The sequence below is a fragment of the Pan troglodytes genome, chromosome 18 (assembly GCF_028858775.2).
Source record: "Pan troglodytes isolate AG18354 chromosome 18, NHGRI_mPanTro3-v2.0_pri, whole genome shotgun sequence".
Lineage (NCBI taxonomy): Eukaryota > Metazoa > Chordata > Mammalia > Primates > Hominidae > Pan > Pan troglodytes.
The window spans coordinates 65,294,686-65,318,670 of NC_072416.2; the positions used below are offsets into that span (position 1 = coordinate 65,294,686).

Sequence of the window (23,985 nt, forward strand, 5' to 3'; positions counted from 1 at the left end):
GGGGGGTGCTGCTCGCCGCACAGCGGCGCTGGCCGAGGAGGAGCCGTGCCCCTCCCGTCCTGACCGCGCCCCCCGCAGACCCCCGCCCTTCCCGCTGCGGGCTGCCCCAGGGGGGCCGTGGCCGCGCACCGCTCTGGATCTGGTGGGGGCGGTTTTGGGGAGGTTTGGGGGCGCGGACTCGAAGGAGTAGGTTGTGGAACTTGGGGGAGAGCTGCACTGGGGAATTTCCGGAGCTGGGACTGATTTAGGGAGGAAAGAGGAGAGAGTCCCCGACTACGAGAGTCCGAGGCAGGGTCTCGGAGCCTGGACCTGGCTTGGGGGTATCGGAGCCGGGATTGGGGGGAGCGGGCCCCACGTGCCTGTGACGCGGGGGCGCCCGGTAGGTGGCGGCGGCGACGCGGGGCCGGCGGCCGTGCGGTGCCGGGAGGGCGGCTGGGCAGGCGGCAGGATGCTGCGCGCCGCCCTGTCCCTGCTCGCGCTGCCCCTGGCGGGGGCGGCCGAAGAGCCCACCCAGAAGCCAGAGTCCCCGGGCGAGCCTCCCCCAGGCTTAGAGCTCTTCCGCTGGCAGTGGCACGAGGTGGAGGCGCCCTACCTGGTGGCCCTGTGGATCCTGGTGGCCAGCCTGGCCAAAATCGGTGAGTGCGTGTGTGCGTGCGCCAGGCCGACGGCCAGCGGCGGACCCGCCCCCAACACCCCCACCTCCTCGGTCCTCAGATTGGGGCTGGCTTCTTGCACGGTGCTGGGACTTAGGTTTGGATTCCACAAATCCGGGCTCTCGCCCAGTTCCTGCATCGCTTCTTGTGGGTCCCAGGTCCCTGTCTTCTCCCCTGGGAGCTCTGAGGATTTGCCTCTCTGAAGGGCTGTCCCCCGCTCTCCCCAACTCCATCTGTAGGCTCCTTTGCCCTCTCCGCTCCCCTCTTCCCCTTGCAGTAGGCCCTCTTCAGTCTGGTCTCTCCCCCACCAATCCCTAGCCTCCCAGAAACCTCTGTCGCTGGTGAGGATGTGTGGGGACACTGAGGGGAGGGTGTTCTCCCAAGAACACAGGCATCCTGGTTCTGAAAAAGCAGCCTTCCCTGGAGACCATGTCCGAGTGTCCATTCCCTTGGGAAACTACACTGCCACTTTTCCTCCAGCTCTCCCCTGCTCCCCACTTAAAGCTGCTGCCTTCTTGTGCCTGTGTATGGGTACCCCCCCCAACCCACGTTCAGGTCCACATTCTTCCCACTTCAGGGTATAAGAAACTTCCATGTATCGGGGCCTTCCTGTGTGCTGTCTACCCTAGATGCTTTCATACATCCGACCTCTTCAGTCCTGACAGCATTGAAGGCTGTGCTTCAGACTTCTTTTTCCCTGAATAGAGCTGCTTTTCCTTGCATCTGCTCCTTCCTCCTCCCTTCTGAGCAGCCAGTGGTCCCTCCTCCCACCAGAGACCCTCCTCCTTCTCCCTGTTGTGCAGGCTCTGCTGTGGGGGTGACTAATTATAGCTGAGCGTTGCTACTCTCTCCCCATGGATGCTGGCACAGCCTGTACTCCAGTCTCACCAATACAGCCTTCATGGAGGAATCACCCAGAGCCTAGAATTTGCCCCTCTTCTCCCACATGGACACTGCTAGGGGGTGAGGGGGCTGGGCAGGAACAGAACTCTCCACTCTGCTGTGGCAGCCTGAGATTAATAATGGAAAGTGGAACTCAATATGCCTTCCGGGAGCGTGGTTCTGTGATGGGGCTTGGATCTCGGGGCTGGGGTTAATGCATGAAGAGATGAAGATGAAATAGGGTCCCCGAAGGAGAGAAGTGGGAGACCAAAGTAGGGACAAGTATGGAGAGATCTATGACCATGTTTACCTTAGAGGCCCAGCAGCAATGAGAGTAAGAGTGGAAAGAGCCTCAGGTTTGGAGCCAACAATTGGGTTTGCTAAGTCTGTGAGTTGCAGAAGAGTTCCTGTCTTAGGGTTTATAGCAAAAACTGTAGTTTTCCCCATAAATCATGGTTCTTTTTCTAGTTTGGATGACATTTCCTATGGAAGTAAGAGAAGAGAGCCTCCTTTTCACAAGTCAAAGAAAATCCTCGAACAAGAGAAAAGGCAGAGCATTCAGGAACACCTTCCCCCAGCTTCATTGCTAGGAGACTTTTTCCCTTTTATTAAACAAATATTTACATAGAGCTCACTATGTGCCAGGCACTGTTCTAGGCCCTTTGGGTACAGCTTCCAAAGGGCACTGTCTTGGCATAGGGTCTCACAGAGGCTAATTTAGAGGTCTCCTTCCGCAACACCCCAGGGATTATGTAGAGAGAGATGTGTTCGCTTGTGGTCTGAGGACTTAAAGGAGAGCCAAAGAGTTTATTTTAGAGGACAAAAGTAGGAGTGGCAATAGTGCTAGAAACCCTTTTCTTCTCCCCTCCTACAGACAGAACTGTTCTATTTAATTAACATTTGGTGTGTGTCTAACATACTATGTGTCTGACATTATGCTAGGCACATTTGCATACTTTATATCATTTTATCCTCACCCTTGATGCTGGGTATTTTTCCTATATTACAAAAGAAGAAATTGAAGTTCAAGTAAGTTAAATAATTTGCCTGAGATCACATAGAATGTGCTAAGGCTGGAAGAAGACCTGGAGATCTTCTGATTGCTAAAGCCAAAGTTTTAAAAACTACGCAGTCCTGAGTGAGCCCATATAATGAAAGGCACATTGGGCTAGGAAGTCTACACAGCTCCTAGGAGGTATAATATACATTCTGGTCTAGTTAAGGAGTGAGGACATTATAATAGGTAACATTTATTGAGTGCTTACTGTAAAGTAGTGTGCTAAGTGCTTTTGAGTAGATTGTCTTTTTTTTTTGAGACAGAGTCTCACTCTGTCACCCAGGCTGGAGTACAGTGGCATGATCTCGGCTCACTGCAACCTCTGCCTCCCAGGTTCAAGCGATTCTCCTGCCTCAGTCTCCCAAGTAGCTGGGACTACAGGCACCCGCCACCATGCCCAGCTAATTTTTGTATTTTTAGTAGAGACAGGGTTTCGCCATGCTGGCCAGGCTGATCCAGAACTCCTGACCTCAGGTGATCTGCCCACTTTGGCCTCCCAAAGTGCTGGGATTACAGGCATGAGCCACCGCGCCCCACCTGTAGATTGTCTTTTTTAATGGTCACAATAATCTTATGAGATCATTATCGTTTTTACTCCCATTTCACTGATGAGAAAACTGAGTCAGAGACATGAAGTTATTTGCCCTAAGATCACAGAACTAAGCTTTGAATCCAAGCAGCTTGACTCCAAAGACCCTGATTTTTACAGCTTTCTTACATATAAAAAGATACTGGATAGCATTAGCTGAGGTTCAAATAATGGCTATGGATAAGGGTTGTCAGAGAAAGGTGAGGTCCCCTGAGGATGAAAGTATAAAGGAAGGGACATTTCTAGAAGGGGAAAAAGCAGTAAAGGCCTAGGTTACCATAGTGTGACAGGAGCACTAAGAAACAGATGACTTTGACTGCAGGGGAGGGTTTGTAGCCCTGGAGATTGGAAATTCTAGAAGTCTTGCATATTTCTCCTCCCTTGGTCCCAGTCTTAGAAGGTTGGCCGGGTGCGGTGGCTCACACCTGTAATCCCAGCACTTTGGGAGGCCAAGGTGGGCGGATCATGAGGTCAGGAGTTCAAGACCAGCCTGGCCAACATAGTGAAACCCTGTCTCTACTAAGAATATAAAAAAAAATATCTGGGCATGGTGGCACATATCTATAGTCCCCGTACTCAGGAGGCTAAGGCAGGAGAATCACTTGAACCCGGGAGGTGAAGGTTGCAGTGAGCTGAGATTGTGCTACTGCACTCCAGCTTGGGCAACAGAGTGAGACTTCATCTCAAAAAAAAAAACAAAACAAAACTGGGAGTTCATAGGCCTGTGTGTGGGAGGATATTCCATAAACTGATCCATCCTGCACTCTTTTTGCATTGCAGTGTTTCACCTGTCTCGGAAAGTAACATCTCTGGTCCCTGAGAGCTGCCTGCTGATTTTGCTGGGCCTGGTGCTAGGGGGCATTGTTTTGGCTGTGGCCAAGAAAGCTGAGTACCAGCTGGAGCCAGGCACCTTCTTCCTCTTCCTGCTGCCTCCTATTGTGTTGGACTCAGGCTATTTCATGCCTAGCAGGCTGTTCTTTGACAACTTGGGTGCCATCCTCACCTATGCCGTGGTAGGCACACTCTGGAATGCCTTCACAACAGGCGCTGCCCTCTGGGGCTTGCAGCAGGCTGGACTTGTAGGTGAGTGACCCTAAGACCTGGGCTTTGCCAGACCCATCACTCCTCTCCCTTCTCCTCAAGCTCTGGAGGCCCATGCTGGTGTGAGCCATGCCCTGAAAGCTCCATCCTAGGTCCCTCCCTCTGGAGTGCAAGGCAGTGCTCCCGCTGGGGTTCAGGCCTCATTGAGGTCTCTGCCAGTCTGGGCTTCTGCAGCATAACAGCTGAGCAGGAGTCTGGCTCCCAGCTGTATGTGGGCTGCCAAGGCTGGGGAGCCTGTGTTACCATTCTGTTGCCTCCTGCCCTCTGTTACCACATTGCCATTTGCCAGCCCTTCTCCCCTGAGGCACAGCTGTGCATCATTTCTGCAAGGGCCTGCTGTCCTGGCTCTCCCCAGGCCAGGTCTGGGTGGTTTTCTGTTTTTATTATTATTATTTTTTCTTAACTATATGTTGTCTATAAGAAATTCATTATTTTAAACATTTATTTTTTTAAATAAATAAATAGATATTTAAAAAATAAATATTATAAATCCATCAAATGCTGGCACTACACTGGGTTTTCTCTCCTTACTTATCCCACTGACTCTTCATAGCAACCCTTTTGTGTAGTTTGTCACATTTACACATGAGGAAATAGAGCCCCTTGCATTTGTTTGCTGTCAGGTCCAAGGTTAGCAGAAGAGGTCCGTGTTTTTTGTTGTTGTTGTTGTTGTTGTTGTTGTTGCTTGTTTTTTTGAGATGGAGTCTCACTCTTGTCGAGGCTAGAGTGCAATGGCATGATCTTGGCTTACTGCAACCTCCACCTCCTGGGTTCCAGCAATTCTCCTGTCTTAGCCTCCTGAGTAGCTGGGATTACAAGCACGTGTCACTATGCCCGGCTAATTTTTGTATTTTTAGTAGAGATGGGGTTTCGCCATGTTGGCCAGGCTGGTCTTGAACTGCTGAGCTCAAGTGATCTGCCCACCTCAACCTGTCAAAGTGCTAGGATTACAGGCGTGAGCCACCACGCCTGGCCTCAGGTCTGTTTTACGGAGGCTCTTTGCCTTTAGGTTGCCCTCTCTTGCTACCTTCTTTATTTCCTAACCCAAGAAATTCATTCAACCCTGAAGGTTAATGATTCACACTTTTTCCAAGGTATTACAAGAAAACATTTACAATTGCTACCTGGGACTCTAACCTGGTTTCCCTATTGAGGTAGTGAACTATTTGGGGCAGGAAGGGAAGGGAGGACATCAGATCATAATAACAGTAATAGATAATAATATCTTTTGGGTGCTTACTATATGTTAGGCATTGGCTAACTAAGGAACTTTTTGAGGTAGATATTGTTATTAGTCTCAATTTAGACATGGGGAAACTGGGGCTCATAGAAATTATATGACATATTCAAGTCCGATCTGTGTTGCTTTTCTTACTATATTCAGTTCTCCACACCTGCTGAGAATTGTGTCACATCCCTTTGGCCGGGAACCACAGGTGTGGGAGAAAGCACTCTCTTTTGTTATTCCCCCTAATAAAAATAGTTAGCAGCCAATTTCCATTTGCTGGTAGTTATTATTACTGTTGCTACAGTGCTTTTTCCCTATTTTATTTTATTTATTATTATTTTTTGAGACTGAGTCTCACTGTGTCACCCAGGCTGGAGTGCAGTGGCACGATCTCGGCTCACTGCGGCCTCCGCCTCCCTGGTTCAAGTGATTCTCCTGCCTCAGCCTCCCAAGTAGCTGGGATTACAGGCCTGCACCACTGCGCCTGGCTACTTTTTGTATTTTTAGTAGAGACAGGGTTTCACCATGTTGGCCAGGCTGGTCTTGAACTCCTGACCTCAGGTGATCCAGCCCACCTCGGCCTCCCAAAGTGCTGGGATTACAGGCATGAGTCACTGTACCTGGCCTTTTTCCCTATTCCAAATGGCTGGGTTGAGTTTTGAAACAATCTTGTGAGGCAGGCAGATGAGGAGGCATGGCTAAGGTGAGCCACATGACAGTGACGGACCAGCATCACACAGTTGGTAAGTGGCAAAGCCAGACCTTAGGCATAGGTAGCTTGACTGAAGTCTCTTGATCTGCAGGCTAATGCTGTCTTTGCCATCCCAAGTCCTCTTTGGGCTTCCTTGCTGTTATCAGCAGGGGTGGGGCCTGGGCTTATTCCAGGGCGTGCTCCAGGAGACTGGGTCGTCTTCAATGACTGGCCTGTCCTACACATGTCCCTTAATAGCCCCTAGGGTGCAGGCTGGCTTACTGGACTTCCTGCTGTTTGGGAGCCTCATCTCGGCGGTGGACCCCGTGGCCGTGCTAGCTGTCTTTGAGGAGGTGCACGTCAATGAGACTCTCTTTATCATCGTCTTTGGCGAGTCCCTGCTCAACGATGCTGTCACCGTGGTGAGCGTGCTCAGCTGACTGCCATTCCCTGACCCCAGGCTGCATGCTCTGACCAACTAGGGGTCTGCGCAGACTCAGTCCCTTCCCTTGGGTCCCCTGGGGCAGAAATATGCTGTCTGCTTTCACCCTGCTCTCCCAGCAGTCTGTCTCCCAGCAGTCCCAGTTGCTGCCTTCCCGCCTCACTGCTGACTCTCCTCTTCTCGCTCAGGTGCTGTACAAGGTCTGCAACTCCTTTGTGGAGATGGGCTCTGCCAATGTGCAGGCCACTGACTACCTGAAGGGAGTCGGTCAGTATTTCCCCGCTCCCAGCTGGCATTGGAGGTCTGCCTCCCCTGGGTTGCTGAGGCCCTCCCACCCCGCATCAGGACAGAAGAGGCTATTCGGGTTGCCTCATCTCCTCTATAGAGAAATGGGGTCTGGGAGGGGCTTGCCAGGGATCCTGGCTCTGGGGTTTTGAGCCCCTGGGAGTGCGGTGGGCATCATCCCTCACTCCCTGCCAGGCAGCAGTCTTGTCAGCCCGGGTAGGGTCCGGGCCAGGGGTCATGCTGACAACCCACTCCTCCCCCAGCCTCCCTGTTTGTGGTCAGTCTGGGCGGGGCAGCCGTGGGCTTAGTCTTTGCCTTCCTCCTGGCCCTGACCACACGCTTCACCAAGCGGGTCCGCATCATCGAGCCGCTGCTGGTCTTCCTCCTCGCCTACGCAGCCTACCTCACTGCTGAAATGGCCTCGCTCTCCGCCATTCTTGCGTGAGTTTTGGGGGCCTTGCAGGCAGATAGCTGGGAGGGGGCACGAGATGGTTGCCCCTCATAGGGACACAGGCAGGAACTTCAGGAGTCCATAGGTTTCCCTGAGCCCTTGTGGTAGTGGGAGCCTCAGACTGTCCTGGGGAGTCAGTAAACCTCAGCAATATTTCAGGAGCTGCCCCCAGAGCTGTCCGCAGCACCCTGAAACCCTCTGGGTGTAGGCTGGGCTGGAAGTAGACTTTAAGGCCTGGGGCCACCAGCTCTGGAGGCCGCAGCACTCCAGAAGGTGCATCAGAGAGCCCGCTAGTCAGAGCACGTTCCTCCCACCTTCCCTTCCAGGAGACACTGAATGGGAAGCCTGGAGATCTGGACTCTTAGCCCAGCACTACCATTCAAGTCTTCAGGCCTCCCTGGGCTTCAGCTCTGAGAGCCTGACATCCTGTAATGGGCAATGCCCCCTCCTGCAGTATGCTCAAACCCTGGAGGCTGAGCCCCCTGGAACCTTTCCCCACTTGCCATGTCTCTCCATCCTCTCCCAGGGTGACCATGTGTGGCCTGGGCTGTAAGAAGTACGTGGAGGCCAACATCTCCCATAAGTCACGCACAACTGTCAAATATACAATGAAGACTCTAGCCAGCTGTGCTGAGACCGTGATCTTCATGCTGCTTGGCATCTCAGCCGTGGACTCTTCTAAGTGGGCCTGGGATTCTGGGCTGGTGCTGGGCACCCTCATCTTCATCCTGTTCTTCCGAGCCCTCGGTATTGCTGGCACCCTCTGCTTTCCCACTCTCCTTCCTGTCCCGCCCCTCCCTGCAGCTCATCTCCCTATCTGAGTCCACATCTTTGTCAATTCCTAAGCCTCCTCTTGTTGCTCACCTGTCCCAGCCCCTGTTAGACCTCAGCCCAGATACTTGGTCCCATCCGGTCCCACGTCCTCCACTCCCAACGCTTTGCTCCCACTGGCCTCCCTCCCGCTGTAGGCGTAGTCCTGCAGACCTGGGTGCTGAATCAGTTCCGGCTAGTCCCTCTGGACAAGATTGACCAAGTGGTGATGTCCTATGGGGGCCTACGGGGGGCTGTGGCCTTTGCTCTCGTCATCCTACTGGATAGGACCAAGGTCCCTGCCAAGGACTACTTTGTAGCCACCACTATTGTAGTGGTCTTCTTCACAGTCATCGTGCAGGTGGGAGTGCCCACAAGGCTGAGTAGGGAGAGGGTTGGGCAGGCCCTGGGGGAGTCTTGGAGCCTGTGGGACAGGGGCTTCTCTTCCCGCTGGGAGATGGAGGGCCCTGACTTCCCAGACCTTGAGTGCAGTGGGGTAGGGGTACTGAAGCTGAAGCCTCATTACGGGGAGAGAAAGGCAGCAGGGAACTGAATAGGAATAGGGCAGGGCTCACCTCCTGCCTGTCCATAGGGCTTGACCATCAAGCCACTGGTCAAATGGCTGAAGGTGAAGAGGAGTGAGCATCACAAACCCACCCTGAACCAGGAGCTGCATGAACACGTGGGTATCAGAACCCCAGCCCTCGCCTGTCCCTCTCGACCTTCTCCTATTTTGGGCAGAGTCCTGATCCAGTCCCCCTACCCACCCCCCTTCTAGACTTTTGACCACATTCTGGCTGCAGTGGAGGACGTTGTGGGGCACCATGGCTACCACTACTGGAGGGACAGGTGAGGGAGCTGCCCCGAGGCTCCTTCAGCAGCAGCAGCCCCACCAGCCAGGGAAGCATGGGGGATGTGCCACACTTCTGAGAAGGGACAGAGCCAGGTTCAGGCTGGGTGACCTCTGCCTGAAGCCCTTCAGTGGCATCCCAGTGCTCTCAGGTTAAGACAAGGCTCCCCAGTGTGGCCTGCTTGGCCCTGCATGGTTTGGCAACTGCCAGACTCCAGCCTCATCGTGCTCTGCTCTGTCTTTGACTGTCTGCCTGCTAATTCCATGGACCCTGCCTTAGATCCTCAGGACCCACCATGCTCCCCCAGCCTGGCCACTGGGACCTTCTCTGTACTAGAACACTCCTTCACCTCGCTGTCACTTACTCAGCTTCGATTCATCCTTCACAACTCACCATAGGCTTCAATTCCTTAGGGAGGACTTCCCTGGCCTCCCTGGCTAGGACGTATCTGTGTCATATTCTCTAATTATCCTTTGTAGTTCTTGTCATGGTTGCAATTTTACAGTGATTTGTAATAATTTCAGTTACTGTCAGGCTTTCCCATGACATTGTAAATTCCATGAGGGCAGGGACTAGCCTTGAGATTCTCTCTGGCTGAGGCCCATATCTAAAAAGCCAGGCCAGTGCTGACGGTGTCCTTGCCCCATCTGAGGAAGGGCCACCTGGCCAGGCCTTGGGAATGGGACTCAGGGCCGGGCCTGGCATCCTCTGTAGGTGGGAGCAGTTTGACAAGAAATACCTGAGTCAGCTGCTGATGCGACGATCAGCCTACCGCATCCGGGACCAGATCTGGGATGTGTACTACAGGCTTAACATCCGGGATGCCATCAGCTTTGTGGACCAGGTGGGCCAGCAGCTTCCAGGTGGGCCAGTGGTGGGTGGGCAGATGGTCAGCAGAGCAGGACAGAAAGGGGTGGCAAGCAGGCCGGCCCTGAGCAGGGAGTTGGGAATTCCTAGCTGGCTCCATGGTCTGGTGAAGTGGCAGCGGCAGGAAGCAGCTGGGTCTGGTGCTGATATTCAGAGTCTGGCAGGCAGTCCAGAGAGGTGGGAAACAGCTGGACTCTGGGGTCAGCTCAACCATTATCACTTCCAAGCTTGTGACCTTGGGTAAGTCACACTCTCTGAGCCTGTTTCCTTAGCTGTAAGAAAGCAGGCATAAGAGGCTGGGCACGGTGGCTCACGCCTGTAATCCCAGCACTGTGGGAGCCTGAGGTGGGTAGATCACTTGAGGTGAGGAGTTTGAGACCAGCCTGGCCAACATGGTGAAACCCTGTCTCTACTAAAAATACAAAAACTAGCCAGGCATGGTGGTGCATGCCTGTAATCCCAACTACTCTGGAGGCTGAGGCAGGAGAATCGCTAAAATCTGGGAAGCGGGCTGGGCACGGTGGCTCACACCTGTAATCCCAGCACTTTGGGGGGCCAAGGCGGGTGGATCATGAGGTCAGGAGTTCAAGACCGGCCTGGCCAACATAGTGAAACCCCGTCTCTACTAAAAATACAAAAACTAGCCAGGCGTGGTGGTGGGCGCCTGTAGACCCAGCTACTTGGGAGGCTGCGGCAGGAGAATCGCTTGAACCCTGGTGGAGTTTGCAGTGAGGTTGCAGTGAGCTGAGATTGTACCATTGCACTCCAGCCTATGTGACAGAGCAAGACTGTGTCTCAAAAAAAAAAAAAAAAAAAAAAAAAATCCAGGAACCAGAGGTTGCCATGAGCCGAGATTGTGTCACTGCACTCCAGCTTGGGTGATAGAGTGACTCTGTCTCAAAAAAAAAAAAAAAAAAAAAAAATAGAAAGCAGGCATACGAGTACCTATGTTATAGATTTTGTGAATTCGATATGTAAAGTGCCTAGCACAGTACCTGGCATGTCAAAAGAGTAAACTAAGTGTTCGTTATTATTATTTTCTTTATTACCCCTGACTCCTGGGCAACCCTCCATCTGATTGCTGGCTGACCTTGGTCTTGACACCTGCAGGGAGGCCACGTCTTGTCTTCCACAGGTCTCACTCTGCCTTCTATGCCCAGCCGCAATTCTGTGGCAGAAACTTCTGTCACCAACCTGCTGTGAGTCCTTGAGCCCCTTCCCCTTCCTCATACTCCTCTCCATTGTGCCCTCTCTCTGAGTCCCTTCTGGGGGAGATTTGTCAGCACCTTTTCATCTGCCCTTCTCCTGGACTGCCTCCTGCCCCCTCTCCAGCACATGTGTCCCCTGCCTCCTGCAGGAGGGAGAGTGGCAGTGGAGCGTGTCTGGATCTGCAGGTGATTGACACAGTACGCAGCGGCCGGGATCGTGAGGATGCTGTGATGCATCATCTGCTCTGCGGAGGCCTCTACAAGCCGCGCCGTAGGGTGAGAGCAGGCAGGCATCAGGATTTTGAGGGGGTGGAGGTGGTCTGAGGAGAGCTTAAGAGGCAGTTGGCGCCAGCTTGTTGGAGAGCTGCAGATGCCCAGCTAAAGAGTGTGGGTTTCAGCCGGGTGCGATGGCTCATGCCTGTAATCTCAGCACTTTGGGAGGCCGAGACAGGCGGATCACTTGAGGTCAGGAGTTTGAGACCAGCCTGGCCAACATGGTAAAAATGAAACCCCATCTCTACTAAAAATACAAAAATTAGCTGGGTGCGGTGGCACATGCCTGTAATCCCAGCTACTCGGGAGGCTGAAGCAGGAAAATCGCTTGAACCCGGGAGGCAGAGGTTGCAATGAGCTGAGGTCTCACCACTGCACTCCAGCCTGGGTAACAGAGCAAGACTCCATCTCAAAAAAAAAAAAAAAAAAAAAAAAGAGTGTGGGTTTTATCTCATCAGTAATAAGAAACCTCTGCTTTGTTTTTATTTTTTGGAGAAAGGGTTGACCTAATACAAGCACTGTTTAAGGATACCTTCTCTGGTAGCAGAGTGCAGATCAAATTGGAGGGGGTGAGTTGAGAAGCTGGGACAGCCAGTTGGGAAGATGGAGTGAAATATTGTGGATTAGGGCTGAGCGGTGGGAAAGAAGAGGGGCACGTAGGCCTAGGTGATTGGCTCTGATGGTGAGAGGAGGAGGAGACAGAGTACTGGGGGCCTTGAGGGTCACTGGAGAATTATGGAGTCACAGACAGAAGCAAGAGCACTGAGGAAGCCTCCTAGACCAGCTTAGCCTGTGGAAGGTGGGCATCTGTTTTAAATAATGGAAGTTAGTCCAATGCAGATCATGAAGCTTTGCGGCTGGAAAGGCCCAGCTCATCCAGGAGAGAGTCTGTTGCAACCCCACAAGAGGGCAGCAAGCCATTACCTTGCACCTTTCTAAAATGGGAAGCCAGCTGTCACCAGTTCTGGCAGTTTCAACAGTCAAAGCTCTTTCTACTGTTGAAACAGAATTGGCCTCCTTTAACTTGCACCCACTAGTCCTGATTTGACTCTTCGCAGCTCTGCAGAATACATCTTCCAAAATTTCAAGACAGTTCCCTTTCACACAGGCTCTCTTGCCCTCAGGCCAGAATCTCCTACCTCCTGGTATGTCTTCTCTGGACTTAAAAAAACAGCGCCCAGAATGGAAGTTGCTACTCTAGCTGTGGCTGGCCAGGGAAGGGCCTAGAAGCTCTGACACCATTCTAGTTCTAGAACTTGCTATTTCTCTTCCCACGGCCCAAGATCCCTCCAGCCTTGGCTCACCACCCTGGGGCCCCACATTGTCCTTAGAATCTGCTAAACTCCCAGGTCTTCCTCAGTTAATGGCTGGCAGACCCTGTCTCACTGCATCCTATGGGGTTTTTAAAAAACCTTTCTTATTCAAAATTCCAGTAGAACGAATAAAATAACTCATATTTATCTATCAACCAGCGCTGAAAAATCAGTGCATGATCAATTCTATTACATTCTGCAGCCCTACCACATCCCTCCCACACTTTATCTTAAAACAAACTCCAGACATCGTATCACATCATCTCAAAATATTTCAGTATGTCTCTCTAGGTGGCAAGAACTCTTACATCCAGTCAGTATTCAATAAATATCTTTTCCCCGCTGGATGTTCAAATCAGGGTCTAAATAAGTCCACACTTAGCATTTGGGAACTATGTCTCTTCATTTAAAAAAATCTATAATAGTTCTTTTTCCCCTCTCTATCTCCCTTGCTATTTATTTATTGAAGAAGCTGGATACTTTCTCTTGGAGAATTGCACATTTTCTAGGTTTTGCTGACTGTATTCCAGTGGTGTTGTTTAACATGTTCCTCCGTTCCCTATGTTTCCTGGTTGTTAAATCTAGAGGCCTGATCAAATTCAGGGACATTCAATAGGTATGCTATATATTTTCTGTGGTGTCACATCAGGAAGTACATAATGATTTGGTGAGGTGTGTGTGTGTGTGTGTGTGTGTGTGTGTGTGTGTGTATGTGGTGTTTATGTATAAGATTGGTCAATGGGTTCAGTCCAATCGGTTCATGTGTAGTCTGTTTTTTAAAAATCTGGAATAAGTTTGTGTGTATCCTGTTAAATGTCATCTTATTTGCTTTAGCCCATCATCCCATTGTTTGGTTCCCATGTCTGCCACCAAATGTCTCCTTCTTAGATTCATATCATCTGAAAATTTGTTAAGCCTGTTAACTTTGTATTCATCCAAATCCACATAAACATGTTGAACAGGATAGAGCTGAGGACAGAGCCCTGTGGCATGCTACTAAAGACTTTCCTCCAGACTGACATGGATCAAGCATTTTTGGGGTATGGTAACTCAACCAGTTCTGAATCCACTTAGTATGATAACACAATCCACAATTTCTCATGTTCTTCATCGAAATATCATTAGAGAGAGACAGAGATATCTAGTATTCAGTTAGAAAGATAAGATTATAGTTTAATAGAGAGATAAGGGCTGGAGAGAGATTTGGAAGCAATCTGTATCTGGTTTTGTCACCTGGCTACCACAGAATCCCCTGGGGAACTTCCTGGCTTCACCTGGAGATTCTGATTCTGTAGTCTGGAGTGGGACTAAGAATCTGTGTTCTTACTAAGTTCCCCAGGTGATTCAAATGCAGCTGGTCTGATGACTGATGTTGGGGGACCACAGATCTGTATCACTGGGATAGCTGGGGCAGAGAGAATGGATAAGTTCTCTGGGGAGAGTGTTTCATGGGGCGGGAGGAGGGCTAAGGATAACACTGAGGAGTGCGCATGGGAGAAAAGGAAAGAGAGCCAAAGACAAGGAACCCTTGGAGAAGCAGTGGCAGGTGGTGCCTCAGTCCTGGGGCAGAAAGAGGGCTGGATGCTGCGCAGAGGCCTGGCCAGCACCTAGGCAGAGCCCACAGCACTGGTGACCAGCAAGAAGGCAGCACTGTGGAGTTGTGGACCCTGGAGTTGCATTTCTGGTTTTTAAGGAAATAGTGGGTAGGAGAGAAAGTGTCAGAATCAAATTATAAAAGTGTAGCAGCAAAAGGGAGACAATGGTGTTCAAGGGAAGACTTTCTTTAAGGAGGCAAGGGCAGGAGCTTGAAAACAGAGGGGAGGGAGCCAAGTGGTGAGGGAAGGAGTGAAGATACAGGAGAGTGGAGAAATAGGAGGCAGCAGGAACTGCTGGAGGCAGGAAGGAGGGAACTGAGCAATGTGGAGGCCGGGGCTGGGCAGCAATGAGCCTTGTGAAGGAGATGGACCCCTTCTCCCCAGGAGAGAGGGTACCTCCTGGTGCATAGGTAGACGAGGAGGGCAGATGGGAGACTTGAAGGGGGCTCTTAGAACTGGTTCAGGGAAGCAGAAAATATGAGATAAAGGGACCAGACTTGGGATTTGAGGCAAGATAAGATGATTTGGCAGGCACTGGGAAGCATTTCTGGGGATTACCACTAGATGATGAAAAGGTGCTAAGCAAGGAGGGTAGAGGCAGAGGCAGTCTAGGTGAGTGTGTAGCGGGCTTGGTGTTGATAAGAGTTAAAAAGAGCATGGCCAGGCGCAGTGGCTCATGCCTGTAATCCCAGGACTTTGGGAGGCCGAGGCAGGCAGATCACTTGAGGTCAGGAGTTCGAGACTAGCCTGGCAACATGGTGAAACCCTGTCTCTACTAAAAATACAAAAATTGGCCGGGTGTGGTGGCAGGCACCTGTAATCCCAGCTACTCGGGAGGCTGAGGCAGGAGAATTGCTTGAACCCCAGAGGCGGAGGTTGCAGTGAGCAGAGATCGTGCCATTGTACTCCAGCCTGGGTGACAAGAGCAAAACTCCATCTCAAAAAAAAGAAGAAAAAAAAGCAGATGATGGGGGTGATCCTGAATTATTAGGACTGAGAAGGTCCAGGGTGTCAGGGGAGATAGTTATGAAAGTTCAAAGTGCAGCCCAGGATATCATGGTGGTTCTTGTAGAAATGGCTAGATAGGAGATTCCAGCTGGAGAAAGGATCCTGTGTAGCTAGAAGGGGGCAGGTAGGCTGGATGTGTGGGCGAAGCTCAGATAAATGGAGGTACAAAGAAAATGTCCCCCATGTTGTCACAGTAGTAGAACAAGACAGAGGGTCACCTTCAAACCAGAGAGAATCGGGAAAGGATGGCAAGGGTTGGGGAAGGCCAGGTTTGGGGGAATAAGTTCTGGGATAAAGGGAAGCTTTTCCCAGGGAACTGAGAACACAGGGTCTCTGGCTGGGTTCCTGTTGTATTTTTTGTTTTGTTTTTCAATCCATTGTTAATTCTGGAAAAGCTGGGCTGGCAGGGCCTGTGGTGAATATGTTGGGGCTGTGGCCTGGGGTTCTTGTGGGAGGCCAAGGCATCCATCCTCAAAGCCAGGCGGGGCTGTCATTGCCAGTACAAAGCCAGCTGCAGTCGCCACTTCATCTCAGAGGATGCGCAGGAGCGGCAGGACAAGGAGGTCTTCCAGCAGAACATGAAGCGGCGGCTGGAGTCCTTTAAGTCCACCAAGCACAACATCTACTTCACCAAGAGCAAGCCAAGACCCCGCAAGACTGGCCGCAGGAAGGCATGTCTTCCCTCAGGGACTCCTCTTGGGAGCTGGAGGCTGACAGCAAGCAGTTTTGAGCCCCCTAGTGTTAGGATCCAGCTTAGGGGGAACCCCAGTTGGGACAGTCCTCAGGGGCTTGATGACTACAGCAGTTTGGGTTCCCTTTTAGATGTTCCTGGAGTCCCAGAAGGGTAAGGTGAGACCTTCAGAAGGGGAGCAGCCTCTTGGCCATGTGGTCACCTGCTGGGAGGCAGCAGGGCCTCCTACCAAAGATGAAAAAGGCAGGAGAAAAGGAGATTCCTTTGAGGGGCAACTCCATGAGCTCCTAAGTCAACCTACGCTGATGCATCCAGATTTCTTACTGGGGCATGGGTCACTCTTGCCTGGTTGGCCAAGGGATGGTAGAACCACTGGGACTGACACAAATTCCCTCCCCTGCTGGGTTAGGAAAACTTGTCCTGTTGACCCCACCAGATGACAGGGTTGGGGTGGGAAGCTGGGGCCAGAGGCTCAGGTTTTCTTTCTTGGTCCTCAGAAGGATGGTGTGGCGAATGCTGAGGCTACAAATGGGAAACATCGAGGCCTGGGCTTTCAGGACACAGGCAAGCAGGGAGCAGTGTGGGATTGAGGATGGGAGGGAGGAGGGAAAGGGCTGGGGCTCGCCAGCCAGAATCCTGGAGGACCCGCTGTAGGGTGCATTCAGCACCATGAGCTGGGACTCTTCCTCCAGGGACTTGATTTCCAAGTTGGAAATGTTCAAAGCAGTTATTAGACAATGCGTGACAGGAGGCATCTGATTGCTAACTATGGGTTACAGGCCCCGAGGACTTGGAAAAGGTGTCATGGAGATGGGAGAGTTTGGTCTGGGCCTTGAAGGATGGGTGGACTCTGGGGCCCAGTGTCCTGTCTGCAAAGCCAATTTTGTTTTGTTTTTTTGAGACAGAGTCTCACTCTGACGCCCAAGCTGGAGTGCAGTGGTGCCATCTTGGCTCACTGCAACCTCTGCCTCCCGGGTTCAAGTGATTCTTCTGCCTCAGCCTCCCAAGTAGCTGGGATTACATGTGCACGCCACCACACCTGGCTAATTTTTTTTTGTATTTTTGGTAGAGACAGGGTTTCGCATTGTTGGCCTGACTGGTCTTGAATGCCTGACCTCAGGTGATCCGCCTGCCTCAGCTTCCCAAAGTGTTGGGATTACAGGTGTGAGCCACCTCACCTGGCTGCAAAGCCAGTTTTGTATGAGCTGAATGTTAATGGGCCTTCCAGCAATCCAAGTGCTCATGTTTCCAGTGGATCGTGAGATTTGGGGCTGAAAGAAGAGGATGGGGGAGCTGGAAAGTGTGGTCCTCATGACTTCCTCCGGGGACTTAGCTTCCTCTGGTCGCTTCCTTGGGCTCCGCAATGTCACTTCTCTTCCTCCCAAGTCCCCACCTCTTAGGCCAGTGCTTGAAACAGCCAGAGGAGAAAGCAAGTGTCTCCGCCAACGTGTGTTCTGCCTAGGGAGACAGGGAGCTGGCTTGGGGCTGTGCAGTCCCAACAGGCAGCTGCCAGCCCAGGCTGCCTGACTCTGCTCTTGTCTCTGTCCAGCTGCTGTGATATTAACCGTGGAGTCTGAGGAGGAGGAGGAGGAGAGCGACAGTTCAGAGACAGAGAAGGAGGACGATGAGGGGATCATCTTTGTGGCTCGGGCCACCAATGAGGTTCTCCAAGAGGGCAAGGTCTCAGGTAATGGCTTCCTCCCTGCCCACCTCCCCTCTGGAGCAAGCTGGTTTCCTCTCTCTTCACTCATGGCCTCTACTCCAGACAACTCCCTTTTCCTATTCACTAGTTTATTCATCAGCCAGCATTTGCAGAGCCTCTTCTTCATACCAGATGCCCGACATAGGTAATATTCAACCCTCACAACAACCAAGATGGGGAAACTGAGCTCAGAGAGCTTAAGAGACTTGTGACGTGTCCAGCATCACATAGTAGAACCAGAATTTGAACCTGACTCATCTGACTCCCAAGCCCACAGCCTTTCTTTTTTTAATTTTTAAATTTATTTTATTTTATTTGAGACAGAGTTTTGCTCTTGTCATCCAGGCTGGAGTGCAGTGGTGTGATCTCAGCTCACTGCAACCTCTGGCTCCCGGGTTCAAGCAATTCTCCTGCCTCAGCCTCCCTAGTAGCTGGGATTACAGACGTGCACCCCCACGCCTGGCTAATTTTCATATTTTTAGTAGAGATGGGGTTTCACCATGTTGGCCAGGCTGGTCTTGAACTCCTGACCTCAGGTGATCCACCCACCTTGGTCTCCCAAAGTGCTGGGATTACAGGCGTGAGCCACCATGCCCGGCCTATTCTTTTCCTTTTTTTTTTTTTTTTTTAAATGCCATTCTTGCATTGCTATAATCTTTTTTTTTCTTTTTCTTTCTTTTTTTTTTTTTTTGAGACAGGATCTCACTCTGTCACCCAGGCTGGATCATGGATTGCACAATGGCATGATCATGGCTCACTGCAGCCTTGATCTCCAGGGCTCAAGTGATCCTCCCACCTCAGCTTCCCGAGTAGTTGGGACTACCGGTGTGCACTAGCACACCCAGCTGTTGTTGTTGTTTTTTTTTTTTTTTTGCTACGGGGTTTCGCTCTTGTTGCCCAGGCTGGAGTGTAATGGTGTGACTCAGGTCATGGCAACCTCTGCCTCTAGGGTTCAAGTGATTCTTCTGCCTCCACCTCCCGAGTAGCTGGGATTACAGGCATGCGCCACCACACCCAGCTAATTTTGTATTTTTAGTAGAGACGGGGTGTCTCCATGTTGGTCAGGCTGGTTTCGAACTCCTGACCTCAGGTGATCTGCCCGCCTCAGCCTCCCAAAGTGCTGGGATTACAGGCATGAGCCACCGTGCTCAGCACCCAGCTGATTTTTAAAAATTGTTTGTAGAGATGAGGTTTCACTGTGTTGCCCAGGCTGGTCTCAAACTCCTGGCAGTCTTCCCTTCTTGGCCTCCCAAAATGCTGGGATTGCAGGTGTCAGCCACCGTGCCCACCCACACCCTTTCAAGGCCATGCTGCCTCCCTTTGTAGTCTAGTGAGGAACAGGAGGTGGTGAGCAAACCATGGGCTCTGTTGAGACCCATGCCCTCAAGTAGATCCCCAGGTGAAGGTGGCAGCCTGACCTGGAGGAGCAGCCTGAATTCATCAAAATGGAGTTATTGTGGACAAAAATACAGTATATAAGCATTTTTCTGTATGTATAGAGACCTAATTCACTCATATTGTTAGTATCACTGGTGGTTGGCACCCTCAAGTGTCTTTAAAATTTTTTTTATTATAGAAAATTTCAAAATATACAATGATAGAACTATAAAATAAACTCCCATCTATCCATTATCCAGCTTCAATAATTACCTACTCATAGCCAATCTTATTTCACCTAAACCTCACCTATGCCCCACCCTCCACTGGGTTCCTTTGATGCAAGTCTCAAATATCATATCACTTTATCAATAAATACTTCAGTACATGTCTCTAAAATATAAGGATTCTTTTTTTTTCTTTCAAGATGGTCTCTCTCTGTCACCCAGGCTGGAGTGCAGTGGTGCGATCATAGCTCACTGCAGCCTTGAATGCCCCGACTTAAGCAGTCCTTTTGCCTTAGCCTCCCGAGTAGCTGGGACTACAGGCACACACCGTCATGCCCAGCCTTTTTTTTTTTTTTTTCTGGTAGAGATGAGGCCTTGTTATGTTGCCCAGGCTAGTCTTAAAGTCCTGAGCTCAAGTGATCTTTACTTCTCAGCCTCCTAAAGTGATGAGATGAAAGGCGTGAACTACCATGCCCAGCCAGATAAGGATTTTTTTTTTTTTTTTTTTGAGTTAGGATCTCTCTTTGACACCCAGTCAAGAGTGCAGTGGCCGGATCATGACTCACTGCTTCCTCAACCTCTTGGGCTCAAGCCACTCTACCCGGCCTCAGATAAGGATTCCTGATGCATGCCTCTAGTCAATTGACCCCAGGAGGCTGAGGCTGCAGTGAGCTATGATCACACCACTACACTCCAGCCTGGGCAACAGAACAAGACTCTGTCTCTTGGGGAAGAAAAAAGGATTCTTTAAAAAATATATAACCACAATGCCTTTCCCATATCTAAAAATCTGTCATCAAATATCGTTGTTCAAATTTCCCTGATTTTATATATATATATATATATATACACATATATTTACAGTAGGCTTGTCCAATGTCCCTTTTAACATAGCAGTGATTCTCCAGGGGGATGGTGGTGGAGTGATTTTGCTCCCCCAGGGGACATTTGGCAATGCCCAGAGACATTTTTGGTTGTCACAACTGGGGAGGATGGCCTTGGATTGAGGGGTAGAGGCCAGGGATGCTGCTAAACATCCTACAATGAACAGGACAACCCTCACCAGCAAAGGAGTAGCTGTCCCAAAATGTCAAGTGTCAACTTTGATAAACCCTGATCCATAGTTTCCCCCAAACCCCCTACGTTTTTTTCTTCACGATGTATTTACTGAAGAAACCTGCTTATTTGTCCTACAGTCTTTCTCTGTCTGGATTTTGTTGGTTGCATCCCCAAAGTGTCATTTAATATGTTTCTCTGTCTCTTAAATTTCCTTTAAACCAGTAAATCCACAGGCAGTGGCTCACACCTATAATTCCAGCACTTCGGGAGGCCAAGGTGTGCAGATCACCTGAGGTCAGGAGTTTGAGACCAGTCTGGCCAACATGGTGAAAATCTGTCTCTACTAAAAATACGAAAAAAAAAAAAATTAGCTAGGCATGGTGGTGGGCACCTGTAATCCCAGCTACTCTGGAGGCTGAGATGGGAGAATAGCTTGAACCTGAGAGGTGGAGACTGCAGTGAGCTGAGATCGTGCCTCTACACTCTAGCCTAGGTGACAGAGCAAGACTCCATCTCAAACAAACAAAAAAACAAAAAACTTCGCCTCATCAATTATTTGGTTACTTTGAGGTACAGTTCACCCAGTAAATGCTTGGTTCTTTCGTTTATCAGTTTTCAGACCAAAGAATTCGTTCCCTAGCAGCCTGTAAAGGTGAATACCAAAGGTTTTTTGTTTTACACTTTTTGTTGTTGTTATCGCATTTTAATATTCCAGGTCTTTCAAGAGATACCATTTTACTTTTAATCATAGCATCAATACATTTCACACATGTACTCAAACAGAAGCTTATTGGGCTGCTCAGGACTTTATCGATGAACAGATACAGGCTGTACTGTGCTTTGGAGAGCTGGGGTGGTTGGTGGCCAGAGGAATTCTGTTTCCAGGTTTCCTCCTTCAGAACCTCAGATTTCCTGTAATTCAGCCCCGCCCCTGCAGTTCTGGGATTCTTAGCTCAGGTCCCCTATGCCTCGTCATCCCCTTTGCGGCAAAGCTCTGGCCTGCTGTTAGGTTTGCATGAGCTCACACTCCTGGGCTTTCTCCCACCAAAGGGCTGTGGTGGGTACTCAGGCAGGATGCCCAGCAGAAAAACCTTTGGCCTGCAGCCTCCAGGTCTTTCTTTCCCTCTCTGGTGGCTGGCGTTTCTCCCTCGCTGGTTGGCTGGGATGGGGCTTGGCAGGAGGCTGTTTCAGAGACCAGTGCTGCAGTAGGGTGAGGGGACTGGAGATGGGGCTTCCTGCCTGGCTCCTGCTTTTGCTATCTTCTTATTTTTTATTTTTATTTATTTTTTATATAGAGTCTCACTCTTTCACCCAGGCTGGAGTGCAGTGGCGAGATCTCGGCTCATTGCAACCTCTGCCTCCCGGGTTCAAGCGATTCTCTTGCCTCAGCCTCCCGAGTATCTGGGATTACAGGCGTGTGCCACTGTGCTTGGCTAATTTTTGTATTTTTAGTAGAGACAGGGTTTCATCATGTTGGCCAGGCTGGTCACTAACTCCTGAGCTCAGGTGATCCACCACCTTGGCCTCCCAAAGTGCTGGGATTACGGCATGAGCCATAAGCCAACTTTCCTTATTTTTGTTTCTTTGATGAAAATAATGTTCAATTTCTTGAGCAACTACTGTGTGCCCGGCCCTGTGCTAGGTGTTGGGGATAGAGTGGAGAGTAAAACAAGCTGTGGTACTTCGCCTCAGCAAGACATTCATCCAATAATCGCAAAAATGGATGGCATATGGAAACTGTGGCATGAATTTATAAGAATGTGCTTATACTTGAGATTTCCACTGTATTGGTAATGAGTTCATGTGTACTCTCTGTCCCCAGGAAGCCTTGAGGTGTGCCCAAGCCCACGAATCATTCCCCCCTCCCCAACCTGTGCAGAAAAGGAGCTCCCCTGGAAGAGTGGGCAGGGGGACCTGGCAGTGTACGTGTCCTCGGAAACCACCAAGATTGTGCCTGTGGACATGCAGACGGGTTGGAACCAGAGCATCTCATCCCTGGAGAGCCTAGCGTCCCCTCCCTGTAACCAGGCCCCAATTCTGACCTGCCTGCCTCCCCATCCACGGGGCACTGAAGAGCCCCAGGTCCCTCTCCACCTGCCTTCTGATCCACGCTCTAGCTTCGCCTTCCCACCGAGCCTGGCCAAGGCTGGCCGCTCTCGCAGTGAGAGCAGCGCCGACCTCCCCCAGCAGCAGGAGCTGCAGCCCCTCATGGGCCACAAGGACCACACCCATCTCAGCCCAGGCACCGCTACCTCCCACTGGTGCATCCAGTTCAACAGAGGCAGTCGGCTGTAGCTCAAGGCCTCGGGGAGGAGCAGGAGGTGGAATCCCTGTGGGAAATGCTCCCTGGGTGATGGGTAGAGCCCTCGAAACTTGATATGGGGCCAGAAGGGCCTGGGTTGAAGTAGTAATTGGGCTTCCTTGGAGCTAGTCAGAGGGGTCACCTAAGCTGGTCCTCACAGGGGCCTTTCTCACCACCTCCCTGCTCCTAACCCCTGCCACTTTCTGTTTCATTAAGGCCTCTACTCTGGCTCAGGACCCAGTCCAGGCCTTCTACGGGCTAGGCCCAGAGACTTGGGTTGCTGGTCCCCCTTCCCTAGTGGGTTTTCCCGGGGACTCTATAGGCAGCTGCTCCTGCCCGCAAAGCAAGAGCATCATTCCTATTCTTCAGTGGATGCCAGCCTTCCCTGCCCCCACTCCCTCCCCAGCACTGGGTCAGTGGTGTCCTGGCAGTGAGGCTCCGTGAGGGGCTGGCCCTTAGAGGAACTGGGGTGGGAGGTGGGGCAGGCCTCACCCTTGGGCTTTGCTGCCCTGTTGGGTCAGCTACCCATAGTCCATTTTTTTAGGGCAGTGGGAACCTCTGCCTCCACTTCCTGCTTTAGCCCCTTCCCTTTGCTGCCAGGTATTGGGGTAATATTTCCTCCTTTTCCAAGACCAAGGCCAAGAGGCTGGGCCAGGCTTCAGTTCCGGCCTGTTGCTTAACTGGGGTCACCCTGGGATCTGCTGCTCTGGGTCTAAGTCTAGACCTTTCTGATCCTTGGGTCTGGGTTTTTTGAGGAGGGGACATAGTGGCCTCTGGGCTGCCATGTCACCACCTGAACATTCCCCAAACAGAGAAGGAACCCAGCATCTCAGGGCCACTGCTCCATTGCTCTGGGGGCTGGGATGCCTGGCTAAGCAGGGGCTGACAGGGTGGCAGGTGACTTTCTAGGGATCAGCACCTGCCCTGTGTTTTGTACCTTGAACCTAAGATATATTAAACATCTCTCAGATGGATGGGTGTCTTGTGTCCATGTGTCAGGGGGTTCTTAGGGTGGGGGGCAACAGGGGCATCTGGTGAAGGAGGTGAGAACCCAACTGCCTGCCCCAGGGATTGAGAATGGAGGGGAATCCTAGGCAGGACTATTCATCCTTCTGGTCCCCTGTCATGCATTGCCCAATACTTTTCCAATATTGTCCCCTTAGCAGGGGTCCTGCAGTGGTGGTCAAGGGGATCACTGTTTTGGCATCGAGTCACAGAACTAAAAGTCTGCAAAATGAGAAAGGCTAGCAGGGAAAGACCCCAGAGGTCAGGTGCCAAGCTGCCCTGATGCAGCCACCACACACCTAGGACCAGATGAGCATT

The 23,985-nt window shown here is 51.1% G+C and overlaps 1 protein-coding gene across 5 annotated transcripts; it reads left to right on the forward strand.

Annotated features, from left to right (window-relative positions):
• Nucleotides 1-191: 191 nt before the first annotated feature.
• SLC9A5 (solute carrier family 9 member A5) lies at nt 192-23,636 on the forward strand. 5 transcript variants are annotated; one of them, XM_016930028.4, is made up of 16 exons: nt 192-635; nt 3,962-4,264; nt 6,460-6,623; nt 6,832-6,910; nt 7,192-7,369; nt 7,906-8,126; nt 8,348-8,550; nt 8,782-8,871; nt 8,968-9,038; nt 9,755-9,884; nt 11,018-11,106; nt 11,265-11,391; nt 15,805-15,975; nt 16,493-16,559; nt 17,545-17,682; nt 22,183-23,636. In XM_016930028.4, the coding sequence occupies exons 1-16, from the start codon at nt 449-451 to the stop codon at nt 22,653-22,655; spliced, it is 2,691 nt and encodes an 896-aa protein (XP_016785517.1). In that variant the 5' UTR covers nt 192-448; the 3' UTR covers nt 22,656-23,636. The 5 variants fall into 5 exon arrangements, with proteins under 5 accessions (XP_016785517.1, XP_016785518.1, XP_063653307.1 ...); XM_016930029.4 differs by having other exon boundaries at nt 302-635; nt 16,496-16,559; XM_063797237.1 differs by lacking the exon at nt 3,962-4,264 and having other exon boundaries at nt 302-635.
• The last annotated feature ends 349 nt before the right edge of the window (nt 23,637-23,985 follow it).